General features: G+C 43.4%; 1 protein-coding gene across 8 annotated transcripts in view; it reads right to left on the bottom strand.

Moving 5' to 3' along the window:
* LOC146389300 (syntaxin-binding protein 4) overlaps positions 1–23,158 on the bottom strand; it is a 78,603-nt gene that overhangs the window by 29,304 nt on the left and 26,141 nt on the right. For all 8 annotated transcript variants that reach the window (XM_084927083.1, XM_084927081.1, XM_084927082.1 and 5 more), the window contains 4 exons: positions 17,743–17,838; positions 15,478–15,547; positions 15,317–15,391; positions 152–231 (listed from right to left, as the gene is read on the bottom strand). In XM_084927083.1, coding sequence (XP_084783209.1) covers positions 152–231; positions 15,317–15,391; positions 15,478–15,547; positions 17,743–17,838 — 321 coding nt within the window. The remainder of the gene's footprint in view (positions 1–151; positions 232–15,316; positions 15,392–15,477; positions 15,548–17,742; positions 17,839–23,158) is intronic.

Genomic DNA, 23,158 nt, shown 5'->3' with positions numbered 1-23,158 from the left:
TACATGCAAACACATTATTACAGCAGTACTGTGTCACATGCATGACAAAAACACTTTGTTCTAATGCAAATGCAGCAACAGCTTTCTATTGAGAAAGAAATGAAAATGAAAGTGGAAATCACCAAGCAGAGCTAAGCAGAAACATCCCTACCTTGCTGGATCGGAGAGTTCCGTGTTGATCCAGTGCTGCCATTAGATCCATATTTCTCTAGCAGATCAGCAAATTCTCTCCTTTTCAAGAGAAACAGATGTTGAGACATGACAGGATGACTGCATGTTACATGTTAAAGCCAATGATGTTGTAATGATTTGTGTAGACCTGGACAGCTTTGCTTTGGGAAGTGATATAGGTACATATATGCTCTTTTAAGTCATATACTCCAGGAAAATCACAACATGTCAGAAACAATTCAAATGAATGGCAGGCAATCATTCTGCTGAGTACTTTTTGCAGCCCTTCATTATACCCAAAAACATCGGGACACTGTGTAAAACGTAAATGTAAAACAGAATGTGATTATTTTTAGGCTTCATCAATACATATTTTATCAAAACATAAACATATCAAATGTTTCCATTGAGAGGTTTTTATATTTCATGAACAATATGAGCACATACTAAATTTGAAGGCAACAACACAACAAAGTTAGGTCAGGGTCACGAAATGCTGGACAACTCAAAAGAAACAGCTGCAGCTTATCATGTTAACTGGTAACAGGTCAGCAGCATCATTGTGTATAGAACAATAGAACAATTTTAGAATAAGATTGCTTTAATGACACGTCACAGTTATATTAGTTAACCACAGCTAAACTAAAAAACTAAAACTAGGTGTGAAAAACAAAAATGAAGGCCTTCATATTTGAATACTGCAGCTATTAGAACAGCATTGCTTCTGAACTGGCCTCCCTGCAGTCCAGACCTTTCACCACCTGAGAACATTTAGAGCCTTATGAAATGAAAAAGACAAAGAGAAGAGCCGGGACTGCTGAGAATCCTCCTTAGCTCACAGACCATTATGGAAGCAGGGATGCTGCACAGTGGGAAACATGCGCTTTTCCAGTGTTTTTCACACATGTTGCTGCCATCAAATTCAACATTTTCTCAGTTTAAACATTTGAAATAAATTATTTTCTGTGTTCTATTGTGAATAACAAACAGTGTTGCAGCTTTTTCAAAATGAAAATCCTTGTTTCATGAGATGGGCCACAATCTTACAACACCACATATGATAGTCCCTGTGGACGCTGATTTAAATTTCGCATTTCTTAGCGGATTATGATAAGCAGTCACATTGGCTGTGAAAAAATAAAGACACAAACTGAGCTTGGAAAGAAAATAAAAAATAAAAACACCTCACACCTGCTATTATCAGCAGCAACAGACGATTGGGTTAAAGGTGCCGTTTAACAGTGAAGGATGAGCAGATATGTGCTGTCAGTGCCAACTGACAGGACATTTAGGGTCTAATATAGCACCATGACACGCCTGTGCCTGTTCAGCAACATTCACCATCCGCGTGCGTGTGTGCGTCTGCACATGTGCGTGCGTCTGTGCATGTCTCTGCGTGTGCGTGTGCGCGTGCGTATGCGCGTGTGTCTCTGCATGTGCGTGCGTCTGCATGTGTGCGTGCGTCTGTGCATGTCTCTGCGTGTGCGTGTGTGCGTGCGTCTGCGCGTGTGTCTCTGCATGTGCGTGTGTCTGCACGTGTGCGTGCGTCTGTGCATGTCTCTGCGTGTGCGTGTGTGCGTGCGTCTGCACATGTGCGTGTGTGCGGGCGTCTGCACGTGTGTCTCTGCATGTACGTGTGTCTCTGCATGTACGTGTCTCTGCATGTGCGTGCGTCTGCGCGTCTGTCTCTGCATGTGCGTGTGCGTGCGTGCGTCTTTGTGAGAGAGAGACATATTTAGGCTCAGTCACCTTCAGCTGACTGTTGTTGTGATCTCAGAGTCATGGATTGAACTGAACTTTGAACTTTGTGTTGCCGTCTGTTCTCTTTCACTAAAACATGCAAACGTGTTTACAGAATGCTTCTCACAAAGCACAATGCTGCAGATGAAAAGGCTTAACTTATCAATAAGTGTTTTTCCTTTTAACTGTAATTTGCTGCCGGTAAGCAAACAGCACATGCTGGGACACTTCTGGGTTGTATTTGTATTTGTGTCGGGGTGGGGGTGTAGACAGATATAAAGATAGAGACGAATAATCCCGACTCCCAGTCCCCAGCACTACTGCTGTCTGCCCCGCCAGCTCCTCTGGGCTGCAGGGTGGTTAAAGCACACAGTGCAGATTAACATACAATGCTCATCATCCAAAGCATCGTCTCCGTTAAGCTCTCCCCCTCCCCGACTCTGCTGTCACATCCTCTGCGCAGAACACAAAGAGATGGAGAAGGGAGGATAGAGTGGCTCAGGCAACCTCACTGCTGACACAGCTTGGCCTCAGAGAAATAGGTACTACACTACACACAACATTGTAATTCTACATATCCACCCTGTATATGAGGACTCTGCCAGTGATGACTTCAGTCTGGCATGTATCTTCTCCAACAGCCGAGGTATAAATCCCAACTGTCACGCTGTCTTCACTGAACACGCAGAATATTGCATTTTTAAGTAAAGCTCATGGCTGACACTAGTGTGCAAAGTCTCACTGTTTAAATATGCAAATCCTCTACTACCTTTGTCACGGATCACGTTGTGTGCAGTGGATTTGAAGGGAAGACAAGGCCAATGCTGACAGCTGGCACTGACCTTGTTTTCACTCAGACTGGCCATAGTCAGATTAGAAAGCTGGTTCAACACTAATACTACCAGCCAGGAGTAATGCTAGTATGGTACTGTCAGCACAGTTCAGGCATCATGTGTTCCACTTATTTTGAGCTTGTTATTCACGAGTTGTTTGAGTGGAGCTGGTGTGTTAAACAAAAGGAATAAAAATGGATCCAGCTTTTTTTGGTGCTAGTTTGCTTTTCACGTGTACCCCCCCCCCCCCCCCCCACCCCACACACCCCCAAAACAAAAACAAACAAAAACAATAAGGCCAGAAAACACTGCTGTTCAGGCTGCAACTGGAACGCCCACAATTTTTTTTAGTTCAACGTCATCAAAAACTGTTTTTAGTCTATCAGATCTGGCCCAAATTGAGCCCAAGACGAACGCCTTTTTTGGACCACATGTATCCCTAATGTAACCATAACTCTGTGACAACACTGGCAGATGCCTCAATAGTGAGACATGAAACCCACTCAAAGAAAGTTGTTCGTTGTTTCTACACCTAAAATTAATTTGGTGTCATTTGGTAGTGGTTGAGTTTGCTTCTAGATGCTGTGTGATTTCACTGATTTCTATAACGGATTCAATTCTGATTCACAAGGTCTCAATTTGATTCAATTTTCAGTCAGGGGCAGCAGCCTAAGCAGAGAAGCCCAGACGTCCCTCTCCCCAGCCACCTCCTCCAGCTCGTCCGGGGGAACACCAAGGCGTTCCCAGGCCAGCCGAGAGATATAATCTCTCCAGCGTGTCCTGGGTCTGACCCCGGGGCCTCCTCCCGGTGGGACATGCCCGGAACACCTCACCCAGGAGCAATGTTCCCTCTAAGCTGCGTGCGCAATTGCACACTGCTGGCACGTCTCTGCGCACAGAAAATCTGCGTTGCGCACAAAAAAAAAAAAAAATCTACCTGAATTGAAATTAAAATGAAAACTTTAACAATTCTGTTTTGCAGTGTTAGTCAGTAAGTGACTGGCTGCTCCAGTATGGGATTAGAACGATGCCACATTATCCCATAGTCCAGCCAGTGATGCGATTCACATTCGTATATACGCAGCTAAGCAACGTTGACAGGCTATGACAGCGTCCTTATGTGCCGACACCGGTGTTGTAGCGAGCAAAGCGGCTGATGTGGAGTGAAGCCACGTTAATGACAACGTGTACAACCATTGGAGATGTGAGCAGGACAGACGGAACAACTGACGGACAAAGTGTGGACTTTATACCAGTTTTGATTTTGTGTTGATCGGCCACGAAAACCAGAGTTATGATAAAAATATCTGCAATGTTTGGTTTTCTTCCTGAATACTGTCGTTGTTTATATTTACTGCGGGAAGAAACGGTAAAGACGGCGTTTTATAAGGAAAACGCTCGAAAGCCTGTGAGCAAAAACAAAACCAAAACCCCCTCACCCTTTCCTATTGGTCGAAAAAAGTACCATGTCGACCAATCAAAAAATGATATGGCAACGTGGCATCTAGTTGTTAAGAAACGGGGGGAAGTTTTAGGAGTGACGGCGTGTTTGAGATGTGAGAGATTTGAGACGTTTAGCACAAATCTTGTGTAGTTAGTGTGTAGTTAGTGTGTAGTGTAGTCAATAGTTTTGTTGTGTGTGTCAGAACAATGAGGCGACTGCTGAGTGTTACAGGTGTTACAGCAGTGATACATCTGCTGCTGTCAGGCCTGCAGGTATCAGGCTGTTGTTCTCCTTCATCTCATAGTGGACAGAAATTATTTTTTGGAGCGGCACAAATAATTTGTGTGGCATCAGATTTGATAGATAGATAGATAGAGTTCAAAAGTTCAACTTATTTTTACTTCCAATAGTGTTAACATACTGCACAGGTCAATGACTAGATTTTTTTACATTTTCATTGTAAGTGGGCTAAAGCAGTTAATTAAAAGTAGTCTAACATAAATGCTGTAATTTGATTATTTTAATAAACCATGTAACTTGGATGGATTAGATGCTGGCGTGACCACAGTGCACACGTCTGATGTCACTCACAGTGGTCCAAGGGATCGCTCAGGGAGTTTGTGTGTTCGCTCAGACACATTAAAAATTAGAGGGAACATTGCCCAGGAGGCATCCTTGTCAGATGCCTGAACCACCTCAGCTGGCTCCTTTCGATGTGGAGGAGCAGCGGCTCTACTCTGAGCCCCTCCCGGATGGCTGAACTTCTCACCCTATCTCTAAGGGAGAGGCCAGCCACCCACCCAGGCCACAGCGGATGCCTTTGTGTCAAAGTAACTGAGGATAAAACAAAGAAAACATGAAGGCATGCTGAGATCAGACGAGATCGGGCGATCTCAGGGTGCTATGGCCGTGATCTCAGAAGCTAAGCAGTGTTGGGCTTGGTTAGTACTTGGATGGGAGAGAAACATGAAGGCGACTTTCCTGGCCTGGCTTTTTTAGCAGATTACCTTAAAAATATTCCGCAGTAGAACAAAAACTGAAGAAAAGCATGAACCAACATTTGAACATCACCTGATGCTGCTGAAGTGAAGCAGAGCAAAGTTACAGAGGTTTGATTAGAGACACAGCTAAGAGATTTGCAACTTGGTATCATTTGTAAAAGTTTATATTTTTTTGGTATTGAACAGCAGAAATGAGACTTTCTTGTCAAAGGTCATTTAAAAAAAAAAAAAAAAAAAAAAACAGCGGGCGACAACACTGCACACAACAGTAGACTGGTGCAGAATGCAGAAAACAGATTTTTGATGGTAAACTAGTCTTGAAGTACAGAGAGAGCTGTGCAGGAAGTGTGATTTCATTGTGGTGGAAGCAAAACAGTAAGAGAGAATTCATGATGATGGTTTTCAAACATGAAGCGTAGTTTGATCTTCTTTTGCTGTTGGTTCAGTGAATTTTAGTCGGAGAGTAACGAAACCTGCTGTTAAAGTGAATTGTTAAATGTTGTCATTTTTATGCTTACCATCTCTACATTGTTTCAACTCTGTGATGAAAGGAATTCCTTTGTCCCCCTCCCCAGCCTCTCAAGGTTCTGGGGGGGGCTGTAGTGTTTTATCACAAGCACATCCTTGTGAAGGGTTGTTTGATGTTTGGTAAGCTTCCTGCCCTTTTTATGGCTTCACTGTGTTGTGCATGGTGAACCAATACAGGAATTGAACCATATATTGGGTGTGGGGGAGATTGCCATTTTATGACTAAGGATGTTGTTAGAAACAGTTGGAAGTAGGAACACTGCGGAGGTAAGGAAGGAACACTGCCAGAGGTAAGTGACGGAGGTGACGGGAAAAGGTAAGCGACCCATGTTGTAGGTGACGTCAGACGCTGGAGATTTGGCGGAAAAAAAGCGAATGGTAGCGTAGAATTTAATAAAGTTTCTTTAAGCTTCAGTATTGCCAAATAAACTAACCAATTGTCATATAACTAACAACATCTGTCCTATCATCTCTAACACCCTGGAGGACAACGGGGAGAGTTTAGACGCTCTCCAAGATTACATCGACCGGTGCTTCCAAGATTTAGTAATGAAGAAGGCCCAGAGCGCGTCTTCTCCGGCCAAAATTGAGACACCGTCATCGAAGAGATGTCGCCCGGCAGACTCCCCCGGCACAACATCGCCTGCTGGCAAAGACATTGCAGACATCCTGGAATCAATCGACCAACGATTGTCCAGTTTCGATGCGAGGCTGTCCCTGGTGGAGATTTTACACTGGGAATTTAAAGGTCTGAGAGAATCCCTGGAATTCAGCCAGCAGCAGGTGGAAACGCTTGCCGCTGAAAATGCCACGCTACGGGAGTCGGTCAAATCTCTCACCGATAACATGACCCAGTTAAACATAGAAAATAAAAAAATAAAAGAATCCGTTATCGATCTACAAGCCCGTAGCATGCGAGACAACCTTGTGTTTTCTGGTATTCCAGAATCTGCCGGAGAGAACGCGGAAGCAACGGTGAAAAGCTTCATTAAAACCCACCTGAAGCTGCCGGAGGACACCGCAAAGAACATCGCCTTCGAAAGAGTGCATCGCTTGGGGGCCGTGAGGTGGGAGACCACATCCAATTGTGGCCAAATTCGGCCAATTCAAACAGAAGGAACAGGTGAAGAGTCGCGGCAGGAAGCTGAAAGGAATGGACTTCAGCGTGAACGACCAGTTCCCCAAAGAGATCCTGGAACGACGCATGGTCCTGTTCCCAGTTCGACGTAGCTTCATCCAGAGAGGCTCCTGCGCTGTCATCGCCGTGGACCGGCTCTACGTGGACGGACAGCTCTACCGCGACCCCGGCACCACTCCGTGGTTATATTGACTGCACTCCAGATAAGAACCCGCTACACTCTTTTCTTATTCACTCACACGCTCTCCTTTAACATGTGTTTAACCTAGTAATATCAGTATGATGTCATAGCAGATATAACACCGTCACCCTCCGTCATTACTTTAATTGGAATGTTTCCGTTTCTTTTCTTTTTTTTTGTTAACGCTCACCGTTCTCATGGTTTTTTCTTTCTCTTTTCTTTCACTGCTGTGATCACCTACTTCCCCACTCACCTACAAACAACACCCTCTGTTTCTGCATATTCACACACCACGATCACGCAAACACATGCGCTCAACGGCAGCACATTTACAACAGCCTCACAGCGCACACAGACTTATAGGACACACACGCAAGCCACACTTGTTCATATTAGTGAATATTCACACACATAGTCAGACTTATGGAGCCTCTCACCACACATTTTTTTTCTCTTTCTATTTACAAACAAGTGATGTTTCCACATTCTCTTCACCCGTCTAAACGAAACACCCAGCGTACATCATTAGACATACACACACAATTATGGGCACACTAAGGTTTGTCACATGGAATGTAAATGGAGCTGGCACCAGAGGAAAGAGGTTAAAGATATTTAACCAGCTTAAAAAACTGCAGGCAGATGTTGTTTTATTACAAGAAACTCGCAGGCCTGTCACAGGTTTAAACGAACTTAAAACACCTGAGTTTCCTAATGTGTTTGCAGCCTGTTATAATTCTAGACAAAGGGGAGTAGCAATTTTAATACATAAAAATGTTAATTTTACTGTACTCAATACAGTTATAGATCCAGAGGGTAGAATCCTTATTATTAAATTATCAATATTTAACAAAAAGCTATGTATTGTAAGTATATATGGTCCAAAAGTTGATGATCCCTCATTCTTCCATGGTTTTTTCAGTGCACTCTCTGAACACCTTGATTGCACACTTATTCTTGGAGGCGACCTCAACCTTGGACTAAATGAAGAAATGGATAGGCTCAATACAGCAGGAACTCAGCGCAATTGGCAGTCCACAAATATAATCAAACAGTATATGAGCGACTTTGGTCTTTGCGATGCATGGCGCTCCCTTCACCCCACCAGTAAGGAATATACTTTTTTCTCACATGTTCATCACTCCTACTCTCGTCTGGATTATTTCCTAGTCAGCAGCTCACTGCTGAGCGACATTTCAGACACTGAGATTCACCCTATAGTTGTCAGCGATCATTCTCCTGTATCTTAAACACTAATACATAAGAAGAACGCTACACCAAGTAAAAACTGGAGATTCAATGCATCGCTGCTCAAAGATGAAGACTTTATCAAATATTTAAAAAAAGAGTGGACTTCATATTTAGACTATAATGACACTCCCGGAACATCAGCTTCTGTTCTGTGGGAAGCAGGGAAAGCCGTGATGAGAGGTAAAATAATTTCTTTCTCATCACACAAAAAGAAAGAAGAAAACAAAAATATTCAGGAACTAGAAAAAACCATCAAATCCTTAGAAGAAGCCTACGCGTGCGACCAAGATCAAGAAATAATGAACAAAATACGCAAAACAAAATAGAATTAAATTAAATTATTAATAAAAAAACACAATTCCTAGTACAAAGACTTCGCTTGCAGAATTTTGAACACAGTAACAAATCAGGTCGATTTCTAGCTAACCAGTTAAAAATAAATAAAGAAAAAAACAACTATATGTGCTGTTCAAGATTTATCTGGAAACACAATACATGACCCTGGAAGAATAAACAACATTTTTAGGGATTTCTATGAAACTCTATATTCACCACAAATAAACCCGTCTAAAAATGAAATTGATCAGTTTTTTGACTACGTAGCTCTTCCAAAATTACTAGACAGTCAATCAATGGCACTGGATTCGCCACTGACATCAGGTGAACTCCAGGAAGCCCTGATAAGTACGCCCAATAATAAGGCTCCAGGTCCAGACGGCTTTCCTGCAGAATTCTACAAAGAATTCTGGACGATTTTGGCACCAGTTTTCCACGGAATGTTGCAGGAAATCAAGGAAAATGTCAGACTACCACCAAATATGAATTCTGCCAACATTAGTCTCCTGATAAAACCAGTCAAAGACCCTTTATTTCCCTCAAGCTATTGTCCAATATCCCTTATAACTGTAGACCTCAAAATAATCTGCAAAGCTCTCTCAAAAAGATTAGAGAAAATAACCCCCCTCTTAATTCATCCTGACCAAACTGGTTTCATAAAAGGTAGGCACTCCTCAACAAACGCACGTAGATTACTTAATTTGATAGACTACTCATGCAGTAAAAACATTGAAACCACAATATTATCTCTAGATGCAGAAAAAGCGTTTGACAGAGTTAACTGGAAATTTTTATTTGCAACTTTACACAAATTTGGTTTTGGAAACTCTTTCATAAACTGGATAAAAATATTATATAATTCCCCAACAGCTTGTGTCAGAACAAATGACCAGACATCCTCCAGCTTCTGTCTCCTGAGGGGCACCAGGCAGGGATGCCCACTCTCCCCTTCACTGTTTGCTATTTTTATCGAACCACTAGCAGCAGCATTTAGACAGGCTACAACAATTAAGGGCATAAAATGTAAGAACGTAGAACATAAAATCAGTCTCTATGCGGATGATGTGTTGCTTTTTCCCCAAAACTCACAAACCATCCTTTCTGAGGTAATTACTCTAATAAACTGGTTTTCAGGTGTTTCAGATTATTAAATTAACTGGTCAAAATCTACAGTTCTTCCAATTAACTGCTCCTTCCATAATTCTTCTTCTGCCCCACTACAATCTGGCAATATTAAATATTTAGGTATTAATGTCTCTCCTAAGCTTTCAGACTTAACTAAATTAAACCACATCCCACTTCTAAAGAAAGTAGAAGGCGATCTGACTAGATGGAAATCTCTACCCATATCACTCATGGGAAGGGTCGCCACTATAAAAATGATGATCTTGCCAAAAATAAATTACTTATTTTTAATGATCCCAAACCATCACAAGATTGGTTCAGATCTCTGGATTCGTATATTTCTAAATTCCTTTGGAAAGATAAACCCCCACATATCAGCTTAAAAACACTTCAAAGAACCAAGGATAGAGGAGGATTAGATCTGCCTAATTTTCAACAATATTTCTTAGCCAACAGGCTTCAGTACATCTCAGGATGGTTAAAACGTACCTTCTTAGATGAGCCCTGGCTAGATGTTGAACAGGCACGATGCAATAATCTAGAGATCTCAGACCTACCATTTATCAGCTCAAACATCAAAAGACATGAATGCTTTAAAAGCATCAGCATCAGCTCTTCTCTGACAGCATGGTGGGAGTTTCTAAAAATAACGGAGTCTTCATTAATCCCATGCAAACGTACACCTATCTGGAATAACCAGATAGGTGGAATATTACAAAACAATAATATGATTGATTTTCCAGAAGTTGTAAAGGAATTAAATACTTAGAACATATATTAGAAGGAACAGACTTTATTCCATTTGACAGACTAGTTATACAATATGGGATCAACAAGAAAAGATTTTTAGAATATCAACAAATTAAATCCATAGTAAAAAAAAAAGTTTAACCTCAGTCAAGTTGAATTGCAAACACCAACAAGCGCGGTACATTTTCTTACTCTTAAATCCCCTAAATTATTGTCTAAAATATACAGAACACTTTCTAAAATAGATGAATCAATATCCCTTCCTATTGCAAAGTGGGAAGCAGATTTGTCAGTCGGCTTAGACCAAAACTTCTGGTCTCAGATTTGCTTAAAAACCTTTAAATTGATTAGAAATCCCAGTCTGCAATTAATACAATACAAAATACTACATAGAGTGCACTATACAGATCATCGGATGTTCCAGATGGGCTTTACATCTTCCAACAACTGCTCACACTGTCAAGGCAATACACCACACAATTACATCCACACTCTTTGGTTCTGTCCACCAGTTCAGAAGTTTTGGCGCGAGATATGTGAAGACTTATCAAAGTGTCTAAATGTAACATTCCAACTTCCCCTTTAGTGTGTTTGTTGGGCAAATTGGATGATGTCACTACAGAAACTAATACAGTCCATATGGTTTTCACTGCCCTATGCATCGCCAAGAAAACAGTCCTCATGAACTGGAAAAATAAAAATAATCTTAATTCTAACCAATACAGAAACCATCTAATAGATCACATTAGTCTCGAGACAGCCTCTGCCACCACATTAGATCAATCCCTCTGGGCTCCTTTGATTGGCGCCATCACCTAGCGGGGGTGGGGCGTCATGGTTTGGTCCCGCCTTCGCCATTGTGGTTGATGTGGAGGTAAGGACAGGCTTAGGGTGTCTAGAGAATCCCTAGGGACGTTATCCCTGGAGGGCTTAACCCAGGGGTTGTGGTCATAACCTGGTTAGTGGCTCTGGTTGCACTTACAGGGTGTTCTCCATGTGGCTGCGTGCAGCAGGGCTGGGGGGACGCAGGTTACTGGCCTGGTAGCCTGGCTGCCCCTGAGTGAATCCGGGGCAAGCGTGGGGGCTTGGGGTTCGGGGGTGCTTCGCCTCCGTGCTAGAGCTCTGGCTGGGCCTTGGGGGCTTAGGTCCCTGTTGGTGTGTCGCCGAGGTTGTGGGCGGGTGGGTGCATGGGGGCTCAGCCCTGGCGCAGGGGGCCTCTGGCGCATCGGCCTAACTAGGGGGCTCTTCAACTGACAGGGAGTTTGTTCCATCCTTGCAGGAGTCCACTCTGCAGGTGGGGGAGAGTATAGGAGAGGTGGGGAATAAACTTAACCTGGGTGTCTACTGTCTTGTGCAGTCTGGGAGATGATTGAATGTTAGGGTGGGTACAGTTTCCTCTGTGGTGGGGTCGGGTGGGCTGCCCCGGGTCCTGTGGGGCTGGGCGGTCCTGCTGCCGTAGGCCCAGATCTTGATGGGCCTGGGCTCCCTTGCCTTGGTGGGTGCCGAAGGACGGGGGTGCCTATTGGGGTCAGCGGGGGAGCTGGCCCCAGGGAGGGGCATCTTGCTCCTCCCTTCTTTTCCTCCCCATCCCCGCCTGCCTCCCTCTTCCCGCTCCAACACACCCACCCACACAAGTAGGGCCTTGGGGTGCGAGTGTGTCACCAGGGTGCAGGGGAGGCATCCCCCCCCTCTGTCCCCTTCTGGCAACCTGTGCCTCAATTTTATTCCACAACTTAGACATCTACATTACTCACACTCTCATAACACATACATATAGGGCCTTGAGGGTGGGCACGTTAACGCCGTCCAGTGGACGGTCTGTGTATTCAACCCCACCTCTGGCGCCGGTGCCCACCTCTCAATTTTAAATCCATGTAGACATTGAGGGTTCTCGGGAGGGGCCGTGCTAACACCTGCTGCTCTCTGGCAGTAGCACCATGCTCTCCCGTGTTTTAAATGCACCTTAGAACAACACGCAGCAACACTACACATGAGCGAGAGGGGGGAGGTATGGGGTCTTCACACACCCCTGTTCTCTGCTGGCCATCGGGGCGGGGGGGCTGGGAGAAGGTGTTGGCCGTCCGATTGGGATCTGGGATGCGGGGCCTCCCTGCTGCTGCGGAGCCTGGGGCGGTCTGCTTGCCTTCACCCCGGGGGAAAGGGTGACATCTCAGTCAGTCTGCCCCAGGGCAGCTGTGGCTACAACTGTAGCTTGCCTCCACCAGTGTGTGAATGTGTGTGTGAATGGGTGGATGACTGGGTGTGTAAAGCGCTTTGGGGTCCCTAGGTGGGACTAGTAAAAGTGCTATACAAATACAGGCCATTTACCATTTACCATTTATCTCCTGGGTCTAGGTGCCGTTTCCCCCTCCAGGGGTGAGGGTACCTGGACCTGGGGTATAGAGTGTGTTTGGGGAGTGTGATTGTGTGTACAGTGTCCATGTATGTCTATCCCTACGTTGAGTGAGTGCTGAGTATTTGTATATGTGTGCATGAGGATGGGAATGCATGTTTGTGTCTGTGTGTTCCTGTTTGTCTGTGTCCATATGTCAGGTCGGGTCTTAGACTCCACCTCTCTGGGAACTCCCCTCACCAAACTCCCTGCCGGTAACTGATGCCCTCAGGGTTCAGTGCGTTGGTGGTTCTTGGTGTCCGGGGCTGGGCGCTCAGGTATGTACCAGCTCACTCCCGGTGACTACTTGGCGGGGCCTGGTGCCTGTTGCTCGGTCAAAGGGGGCCCTCGGGCCTCCGGCCTCTGGGCCTGCGGTTCACTCTGGCACAGCTGGCTGCCGGCAGAGCCACCACTGGGTGACCCCTCATCTGGGGCTCTCCTCAGCTCTCCCCAGGAGGGTGGCACGGATGCCCCTCCAGTGGTCCTCCTTGGGCTCTCGCACTCTGGGGCCTCTGGATGTCTGGAGGCTGGATCTCCTCCATGCCTGCTTCATGCTCTCTACATCCTCTAGCACAGTGGTTCCCAAACTTTTTTGCTGGGCCCCCCTTTGTTTTACAAGAAAAATGTTCACGCCCCCCCGCATGCACACACGCACGCACACATCCTCCAACCACACACGCCCATATTTTGCTCCATAGCGGTTTATTTCACACCTCAAACATTTAGTAAACAATTAAGCAAATACAAGTAATCTGCAATAAATTACAGGTAGTAAGAAAATAAACTACTAACTCTTTTACGCTACGTCCACACCTACACGGGTATTTTTGAAAACGCAGCTGTTTCGTCCAAACGTAAACGACGTTTTGAATCACCGAAAACGGAGATTTTTTTAAAACTCCTTTTTTGCATTTACGTGTGGACGAGGAATACAGAGTCTGTTCTAGCAGACCATTACACGGGGAAACCTTTTGAATACAAGCGCGCTGATCCACACAGGTGTGCACACGGGTGTTCACTGTTCATAGACATAAACTACACCTCTATCAACAACATTCAGTATTTAGTATTTACTGCTGTTTACACTTAGCTAGATTAACGTGATGGTGTTGTGTTTAGTATGTTGCTCTGTTTTTTTTGCTTGTTTTCTCTTCTTCTCGTTTGAAGTGCCCGTTCTCACTAAAAAAAGAATAAAATAAAAACGTGGATAAAAACTTCATCCTTAAAAAAAAGAAAAAAAAGAAACAGTTGGAAGTCACGCACACAGAGAGACACACATTCTCACACACTCACTCAAACACACACACACACACACATACACACACACATTCTCACATGCATACAGATGTTTACACATACACACACATAGTGCCTTGTCTTAGAACCATTTGGGGGTTTTACGGTGGGAGGTGCTTGTGTTGTATTGTAACTGTCATGCCAATAAAAGGCAGCAAGAGGAGGCCGTTGTTGGGGTCAGTCTACGGTAGGATTCAGAGAGCTTTCTGAGACACCGGCCGGGGCCTCCCTTGCTAGCAAGTAAAAGATGTTCGTCTTGTTTTTGTCGTTAACGAGAATACATTTCTAAACTAGCGGGGCTTGTGGAAACACAGACCCAACACCTGCAGCATCAGAATCTGTGAGTAGAACGGGGGGGGGGCTCCACGCTCTGTGTTTACATTTTTGAAGGGAACTTGTTTACCTGCTCTCATTTACTGTTTTAGCTGTTTGGTGATTTTTGAAATAGTTTTGTGAGCTTTAACCTGAGATTCTGGCGTTTCTGGTAAAATACATACATATTTAAAAATCGATTCAGGATTTAATGAATGCATTATTCAAATTGAAATCAGGGAAATTGATTTTTTAAACCCACCCCTAGTGACACCCCTGTCCTCAAGGTGGACTTTCAAGGGTTTGTTGACAGTATAAAAAAGGGATTCTTGATGGACCAGATACATCGGCCTGTGGCTGCATCACTAATCCAGCCACAAACCACAGGCACTCGCTCTGCATGGCCAGCACTACAGAAACTAAACTTTGTGGCTCAAGTAAGGATTTAATAATCAACTCTCAAACCTGCTGGGAGTTTGATTCCCTTTAAACAGTTGTACAGGTGGAAGTTCATGGTCTTTCTGTAGGCATCATGAAATGCATCCAAATACTCCACTGCTCGACTAGACAGCAAGGCCTGAGAACTGATCATTTAATAGCCTGGCTCCCTGCCATCACTCACAGAACCTTTGGGCCCTCTACAAAAGCAGGACCTACAGTAAACCAAGACAGTACTCCTTTTTGAACAGCATTCAGGGGGCAGCACTGCTGTTTAGGGCAAAAAAAATGATTTTGACTACCACATACAAGCTCAATTTTATAGTCTGCAGAGAAACAGTGGCATTAACACACAGGACTGTAGACAGACTTCTGCTTACTTTGCTTCCTCATCTCTGGCTACAAGAAGTCGCATGTGATTGGTTGCAGAGGCTGCTCTCAAGATATCCACAGCTCTGTGAAACACATGCAAACACATTTACACAGATTGTCTTCCAGCATCACTACTGTTAACATGAGAGCAGTGACTTTAGCAGATTACCTTTCACTTGTGACACCTACTAGGCTGTCCCCATTCACTTCCAAGATCTGGTCCCCTGGCATCAGGTTTCCTGTGAAAGGTTAAACACAGATTACATCCAAGTCCAGAGGGGAGCTGTCAGCTGGACAGCAGTGGTTCATTTTGGATGTTTCTTTCTTTCGGGTTGACCCCAAAACGTGTTATATCTTTAAAGAAAGTGTTGTCAAGAGAATGAGCTGCCAGGTTAGTTTGAAATATAATGCAATATAATATTATATAATAAGCTCAAGTTATTCATGCTCAGTTATTTCTAAATCAATAACAATTATCCATTACTGTATCACGTTTGTGTAATCGAAGGAAACCTCAGTTTTGCTAGAGTTATCTGATTTTTACTCTACTACAAACGTCTTAGAGTAAGTTTAAAAAGAACATAGAAAACAAAATACAACATTGTTCACTTCAAATGAAATATTACCCAGAAAGTGAGCTGCTTGGCTGAGGTTTTCACTCTCAGAGTGAGTCCTTGTTCCATTATACGAGCTTCTTTTAAAGTTTTGTTTCGGTCATGGATTGGCCTCCCCAAAGCCCACACATTATTGAAGCAGTGTGAGATCATCTTGACAGAGAACAGACCAAAAGGCAGAAACATCCAAAGAAGAGCTTTGAATGTCCTTCAAGAAGCCTGGGGAACTATTCTTGAAGACTACTGAAAGAAATGACAGAAAGCTGCCTCAGAGAGTTTAGGCTGGGCTGAAGAAGAAATATTCCCAAACATTCCCTTTCAAATTTGCTGGAACTAAATGAACTCTCTTTTTGCCTTATATCCTATAGGACCCATGAATGTGTCTTACAGAAAAGGGGATTTATGATATGAAGTCCATCCAGCCATGGGGGGTGGCTGTAGCTCAGGAGGTAGAGCAAGTCATCTACATCTACTTGGTGGTTTGATCCGTGGCTCCACCCTAGTCTGCAGGTCAAATATCCTTGTACAGTAAATGAGAACAAGAAGACTGTAGAGAGTTCCACTGGGATTAAAGACCATCTGTTTGATGCTGAGGACTTTGATTCTGCACATTGTGTGCCGTAGTCTGAACCTGCTCATGGTAACATTTATCTGGCCACTTCAAAGACTGTGTTCACTGAGTTAGATGTCTGACAGACATGCTGAATGGTTATGATGGATTTTTTTCCCTCTAGTGACACCAAACATGCTGCGTACCTCAGCTTTAAACCAACATGAGACTCAGTTATGAGTTAAACAGCAACATCTTGTACATTTTAGTGTGAACTCACTTGGAATTGACATGAAAATCTTAGTGAGGAGTCGGGGATGTGAACTGTGAGCTCAGCTCTTCTGACTGCAGTTTAAATGTCAGACTGGTGGGTCAGGAAGAGACCAGCACTGCGACGATACAGCAAAACCCTTTGATCTGTATACCAGCAGCTGAAGAAGAATGTGGCCTAACTAAAGTCAAGCATATGTGGTGTTCTGTACAAGCTGTAAGAAATAAACAACAACTTTTACAGACACTTCTCTTCGCTCTTTGCCCTATATCCATCATTCATGGTGCGATACACAAAAAGTAGGCCAAGACAATCTTGTGGTGTATATTATTCATGTTTTAATACTCACAGGAGAAATACTCCAAAAATACTTGTTCTCACTGCAAAGGTCTTCAGTCAGGCCACTGTCAACATTCATTTCTATTCTTTGGCTTTTGGAGTCATTCACATGATCTTCATGAATGGGAAAATTTAGCACAAGGGCTCGCTAAATCTCTACATTATGTAGTAAAGGCACAAACAAAGGATTTGTGCATTTAAAATAACACCAGCACCGCTGCAGACTGCATGCTTGGTCTCAACCGACATGTTCAAGGTGTTGCTGTGAAATATCGGAGGAGAGAATGGAAATGTCCACAAATAACTGCTGTACTGTTATGTGGCTTTTCTATAGGCCAAGCCAACTTGGTCCTCTTCACCTCTTTTGAACTTTCTGGGAAATATTCAGGAATTACCCATTCAGTAATACTGCTTCACATAGAGCCTATAAATGTTCAGTCATTCTCCAACAGAGATGTTGGAGAATGAATGAACATTTATAGTCCCACAAGTATTTTCTCTTTTTCTTATCGCCCCAATTGAGAGGCTGAAGTAGAAACTTTTACTGCCTTTGTTCTAGAAATATTATCTTCTGTGTTGGGGGTCAAAGTAACTAATCTAAATTCAGACTGTGCTGTTCTAGCACACCCTGACCAAAGGTTTCTGGATTTCAAGTCTTACCATCAGTTGAAGCAAGGCCACCTGGTAAAATCCGTTTGACGTAGACTCCAAACTCCTCTCCTGTTAGCTCCTTCACTCCACCTATCACTTTAATTCCTGTAGAGAGAGAGATAGAAAAAGAGTACTTTAATGGGTTTTCCAGTGTTTCTTTAATGATTTTTTGCTCTCCAGCCACTTTGTGCCTTTTAAAAAATGACTGTCATCTCAAGATGGCAGTGGAGTCACTGCCTGGAAACAATGCATCATAGGGAACACTCTGATTTCCAGGTTAATGACAGTCCTGCAAAAACCTGCTCAAGCACAACAGACAGAGGTTCATGTCTCCTGGCACACTGTTGTCAGATTTCTTCCAACTATGACCTGGTTACATTTCTTACAGCTCAAAGGGGTTCATTTGACTGACGGGCTTCCCTCTGCATTACTGTCTTTACCCTTGAGGTGACTGCTCTTATGATTTGGCATTATATAAATAAAACTTAATTGAATTTCTGAAACAAAACGAGCTGGTTGGACTGTGTGCATTTAGACTGTGTTTTCCTGTCTCTGAAACCTGTGCCACTGCAACCACTAAGCATAGAAGAAAGTCTTTATGATCAGATCAAGCTTTATATAAAGCACTCTTACTTTCATGCACTTTCCCCCGTACACTAAATCACCACTCCACCACTATGTCACTGTTCCACACCATTTCCACAGTAAGAAGCAATTCAATTCCAAACAGAAGAAATGCCCCTGTGGGCCTGTGAGCTTGAGGGTCCTGCTCAGTATTTTACTGTTCCTAGGACAGTATCCTTCTGGACAGAGATCTCCAATGTTGCTCCTGGGATCTGCTGGAGCCACTTGCCTAGCTTGGGAGTCACTGCTCCAGTTACCACTGGAACCACTGTTAGCTTCACCTTCCACATTTTTCAAGTTCTTTTCTCAGCCCTTGGTACTTCTCCAGCTTCTTGTGTTCCTTCTTCCTGACATTGCTGGTATAGCTACTAGAGATGGACCGATCCGATATTACGTATCGGTATCGGTCCGATACTGACGTAAATTACTGGATCAGATATCGGAGAGAAATAAAAAATGTAATCCGATCCATTAAATATCAAAAAAGCACCTCACAAAACTTGCGACACGGCGTAACTCGGCTCATAACCGTAGCACGTCGGAGCAGTGTGGTCACGTGATAGAGCGGCTGTGTGTATTTGTAGCTTCGCTACCAAACCAGCATTTCATCTCCGAGGAAGTTTTCCCAGAGAGAAGTAAAGCAAGTGTGTAAGTTCATCTCTGAATGTTTGTAAAGCATTCCCACGTTAAGCTTAACAACCGATATATGGAGCGACTGCCTCTCTCTCTCTCTCTCTCTCCTGCTGCTACTTCAATCATGAAACTGATCAATGATCAGCTGATCGGCTTTTCTGTCGCGAGTCCGTCTCTCTTGTTTGTTTTTGGCCCACTTTGCACCAGAAAGAGGAAACCAGCAGCTGAACAACAGCAGCACGTTTAACCTTGATAAGCTGTTGTTAGAATTTATTTACTTTCTACACCAGGATCTTTTTCTACGCAGCTGACGGCTGGTAACTGTGCAGGGGCGGATCTAGCAAAGTTTAGCCAGGGGGGCCGATAGGGCATGAACAGGGAAAAGGGGGCACAAAGACACTTTTCTTTCTTATTCTCATTTAAAATGTCGAGCTTTTAATAAATAATTATCTGAATCTTACACCCAAAGTTTTAATCTGATGTAAAATGTATAGAAGTCCATTACTGTATATAGTAACTGTTAAGTCTAATATACCCTAGTAAGCTAGTACTTTGGGAGGGTACCATCTGTGCAGTCTGCAGTTCTGTTGAAGAAAGATGTTGAATCTATTTAATTATTCTTGAAAAATAATTTATTTCTGTGCATTTTTTTTCCACACTGCATCAAATTAAAGTTGATTACATCGATTTAAGCATCATGAGGTGGAGGGTGGGGGGGTGGTTCCCTTTTTTTTTTTTGCTGGGAGTTTGCAACCCTATTAGTTAGGTTGCTTAATATTTCTGCTAAGTACTCTTTAAAATACCAGAATAGGGAGGATGGAGCAGGTTTAAGTTTATTAGATTGATCAGTTTTGCTGAACTATGAAATATTTTGGGTGCAGTGTACTTTTTACACACAGGTATAACAGAATAGCTTTAGTGTTGTTGTTTATTTAAACTTGAGTATGAACTTACACAAAATGCAGCAAGATATTAAAAAAACAGTTTTATTGATTAAAAAACACTATATCGGATTCATATCGGTATCGGCAGATATCCAAATTTATGATATCGGTATCGGACATAAAAAAGTGGTATCGTGCCATCTCTAATAGCTACATCTATTACTGCGGCCATCTCTGGTTGTCCACCACTACTATGTCTGGTTCGTTTGCCATCACCAGTTTGTCCATGTGTATCTAGAAGTCCCACAGGATCTTAGCTCAGTCATTCTTGACCGCCCTAGGGTGCGTCTCCCATTTTGACCTTAAGACTTCCAGGCTATACTCGGCACTGAGGTATTCACTAAGCACGCGGTCAGTTATAGTCATCTTCCTGATGTACTCGTGGATGTTCGTTGTCTCATCCTGGACTGTGGTTCTGACATTCAGTAGTCCCGGGCCTCCTTCCTTCCACTTAGCGTCTCAGGATGCTTGACTTGGGGTGAAGCCCTCCATGCCCGGTAAGGAGCTTCCTTGTCTTATTGTCAGTGGCTTCTATCTCCTCGTTTGGTCACCTTATTATCCCAGCAGGGTACCTGATCGCCAACAGGTTGTAGGCGTTGACAGCCTAGATCTTGTTCTGACCATGCAGCTGACTCCTCAGGACTTGCCTGACCCTCTGCAGGTACTTGGTGGTTGCAGCTTTCCTAGTCTTTCCCATTTGCCTGTGGGATCCCCAGGTACTTGTAGCTGTCCTCAGTGTCTACATGTTGCCTTCTGGTAGCACGATCCCCTCAGTCCCCTCTGACTACCTTCCTTCTCTTGTTACCATCAGACTACACTTCTCCAGTCTAAATGATGGATGGTGACTTGTGCTATTGGCTTGAAGTTGGCCTCTAGTGTTGTACACCACATCCCCATTGAGTTTCTGATGAAGGCTTTTAGGGTCCCGTTGATCTTATATAGTTCTAGGATCCATGTGTAGAGCATCGAGTCATAGGCCTTCTGGTAATCAGTCTCGGGTGACTGCTATGTCTACCAGAAGCCAGTTTTCTCCTCTGGTATTCCTGCTCATGTGTCAAGCCACGTGCCTGTTTATCTTAGCTGCTATGATGCCTGACAGGAGCTTCTGTGTGGTACTGAGGCAGGTTATTGGCTGGTATTTGGATAGGACCAGTCCCTTCTGGTGATCCTTGGGGATCAGGACCTTCCGGCCTTCAGTTAGCCATTCTGGGTGCGTTTCATCCATTAGCAGCCTCAGTGAGTGCAGTCAGCTTCTTCAGCCAGTAGGCGTGAATCATACTGATCAGATCAGCTGATTAGTCTCAGTCATGGTTGCAGTAGGGATTGTCCATAGTGCTGCATTCAAGTGCTGCTTCTAGTAGACCTTCAGCAGGTAACTTATGTAATCTTTCTAACCGGCTACAGAGGATCCAGGTTTCCAGCTTCGGCATGATGCAAAGGAGAAAAACTCCAATATGGATAGAAAATGAATAAAAATAATTGTAATAATCTTATCACTACCAATTAAATGTAAATAATTTAAACAACAGTAACTATAACTGAATCAGTGGACAAAATGATTCCAAGTTCATGTGTTTTATGCACACTTTACACGCACAGCTTCTACAGCTCTAACAGCCCATCTGATTCCTGCACGTGGATCTTTCATCACTGCACTCCACAGAGAATATAGTAGAGTTAACGCTGAAATCAGGCCTTCTTTAGCTTAAGGCTTCCACTGGCCTGCTGGAGCCAACACAGAGTGTTACAACTAATTGGGTCTGGAGTGAAGGGCTCAAGTTAATTATCGCCTGGTGGAACAGTGGGGTTTTAAAGTTCCTTGTCTCAGTCCTCCCATCCTTTTATACTCTTCTCTGAGGAAAACAGTTTCTTGTTCTTTTAAGCCTCAAAGCAGTCTCCTCCCCTCATCTATCATCAGATAAGAAAAACATGCAGCTGGAGCAAATATGAAAGACTTGCATCCCTTGTTCTTATTCAGCTTTGCATTTACTTTCCGAATCATTACTTCCCATTCACAATGAGTCAAGGGCATATTTCTTACACAAGAACTGAATGTTCCAGATCTAAATAAAATGTAGGGTTATTCAGTGTGATTACAAAAGGTTCTTAAAATGGTTTCTTATTCCCCAGATAACACAAGAACGTGAAATATAAAATGTCTGTTGAGTAGTGAGAGTGATTTTTGAAAACCGTCTTCTTTAAAGCACAAGCTGCAGATACTGCCAACATGTCAACAAAATGAACTGTGACGGACACGATTTTCACTACAAACACCGTCCCCTGCCCACAGGCTGATGCTGTACTGCTTTCAGCTGCACTAACAGAGAGATTCAAAAGTGCTGTCCTCCATATGCGATTGTATGCTACAGTGTGTACAGCAGCCCTTCCCCCTGCTGAAAGCTACATGTGTACACTAAGAAAGCCTTAAGACTTTAATATATGTATCAGAACACTGTATTCACCTGCATGTGCTCAGGTTGGATGGGACTTAGTTGCTTTGCTTCTCACCTGCGTGCACATATTGATACACAGGTTGGCTTTTACGCATCTTCATTCTTCAGACTTTTTGGCTTTCCAGTAAGTCAAAAAACCTTTGACACTGACACATATGTATAAATACAGCACAACCAATTACTTAAAATCACTGTTATGCCAAAAGCATAACTGGATAGAAAATAAAACCCTCACAGTGGCCAGTTCATGACCGATGGTTATGGACTGGACTCCTCAAAGCCCGGACCTCAACATTATTGAAGCAGTGAGGGTCATCTTAAGAGAACATCCAAAGAAGAGCTTTGACTATCCATCAAGAAGCCTGGAGAACTATTCCTGAGGAAATGACAGAGTCAGAGTCATGCTCAGTCTGTCAGCTGCCTCAGAGAGTTCAGGCAGTGAAGAAGAATAAAGGTGTTCACACCAAATATTCACTTTCAAATTCTCAGTAAATCAGTAAATCACTGGACCCATTTCTCATTTTCCTAGCCAAATATATATTGCATAACATACATATACGCACTTTACAAAAGCATATAAAATGCACACAAATTGTGTGCATTTCTTTTATTTGTCAAAATAAATGAGAAAACAGAGCTGCCCTATGTACTCTGACTCTCTGAATTCTGTTATTTAATATTTATTACTGCTTTAAATGTTACATTTCAAGAATAATTATAAACTGTATGTTCAGAACTTAAACATATTCAGTTTTATTTATATACTGCCAA

The sequence above is a fragment of the Perissodus microlepis genome, chromosome 4 (genome assembly GCF_051167445.1).
Source record: "Perissodus microlepis isolate ML-2025 ecotype Zambia chromosome 4, ASM5116744v1, whole genome shotgun sequence".
Taxonomy (NCBI): Eukaryota; Metazoa; Chordata; class Actinopteri; order Cichliformes; family Cichlidae; genus Perissodus; species Perissodus microlepis.
The sequence above is the reverse complement of the archived record's forward strand: the minus strand, read 5'-3'. Positions and strand labels throughout refer to the sequence as shown.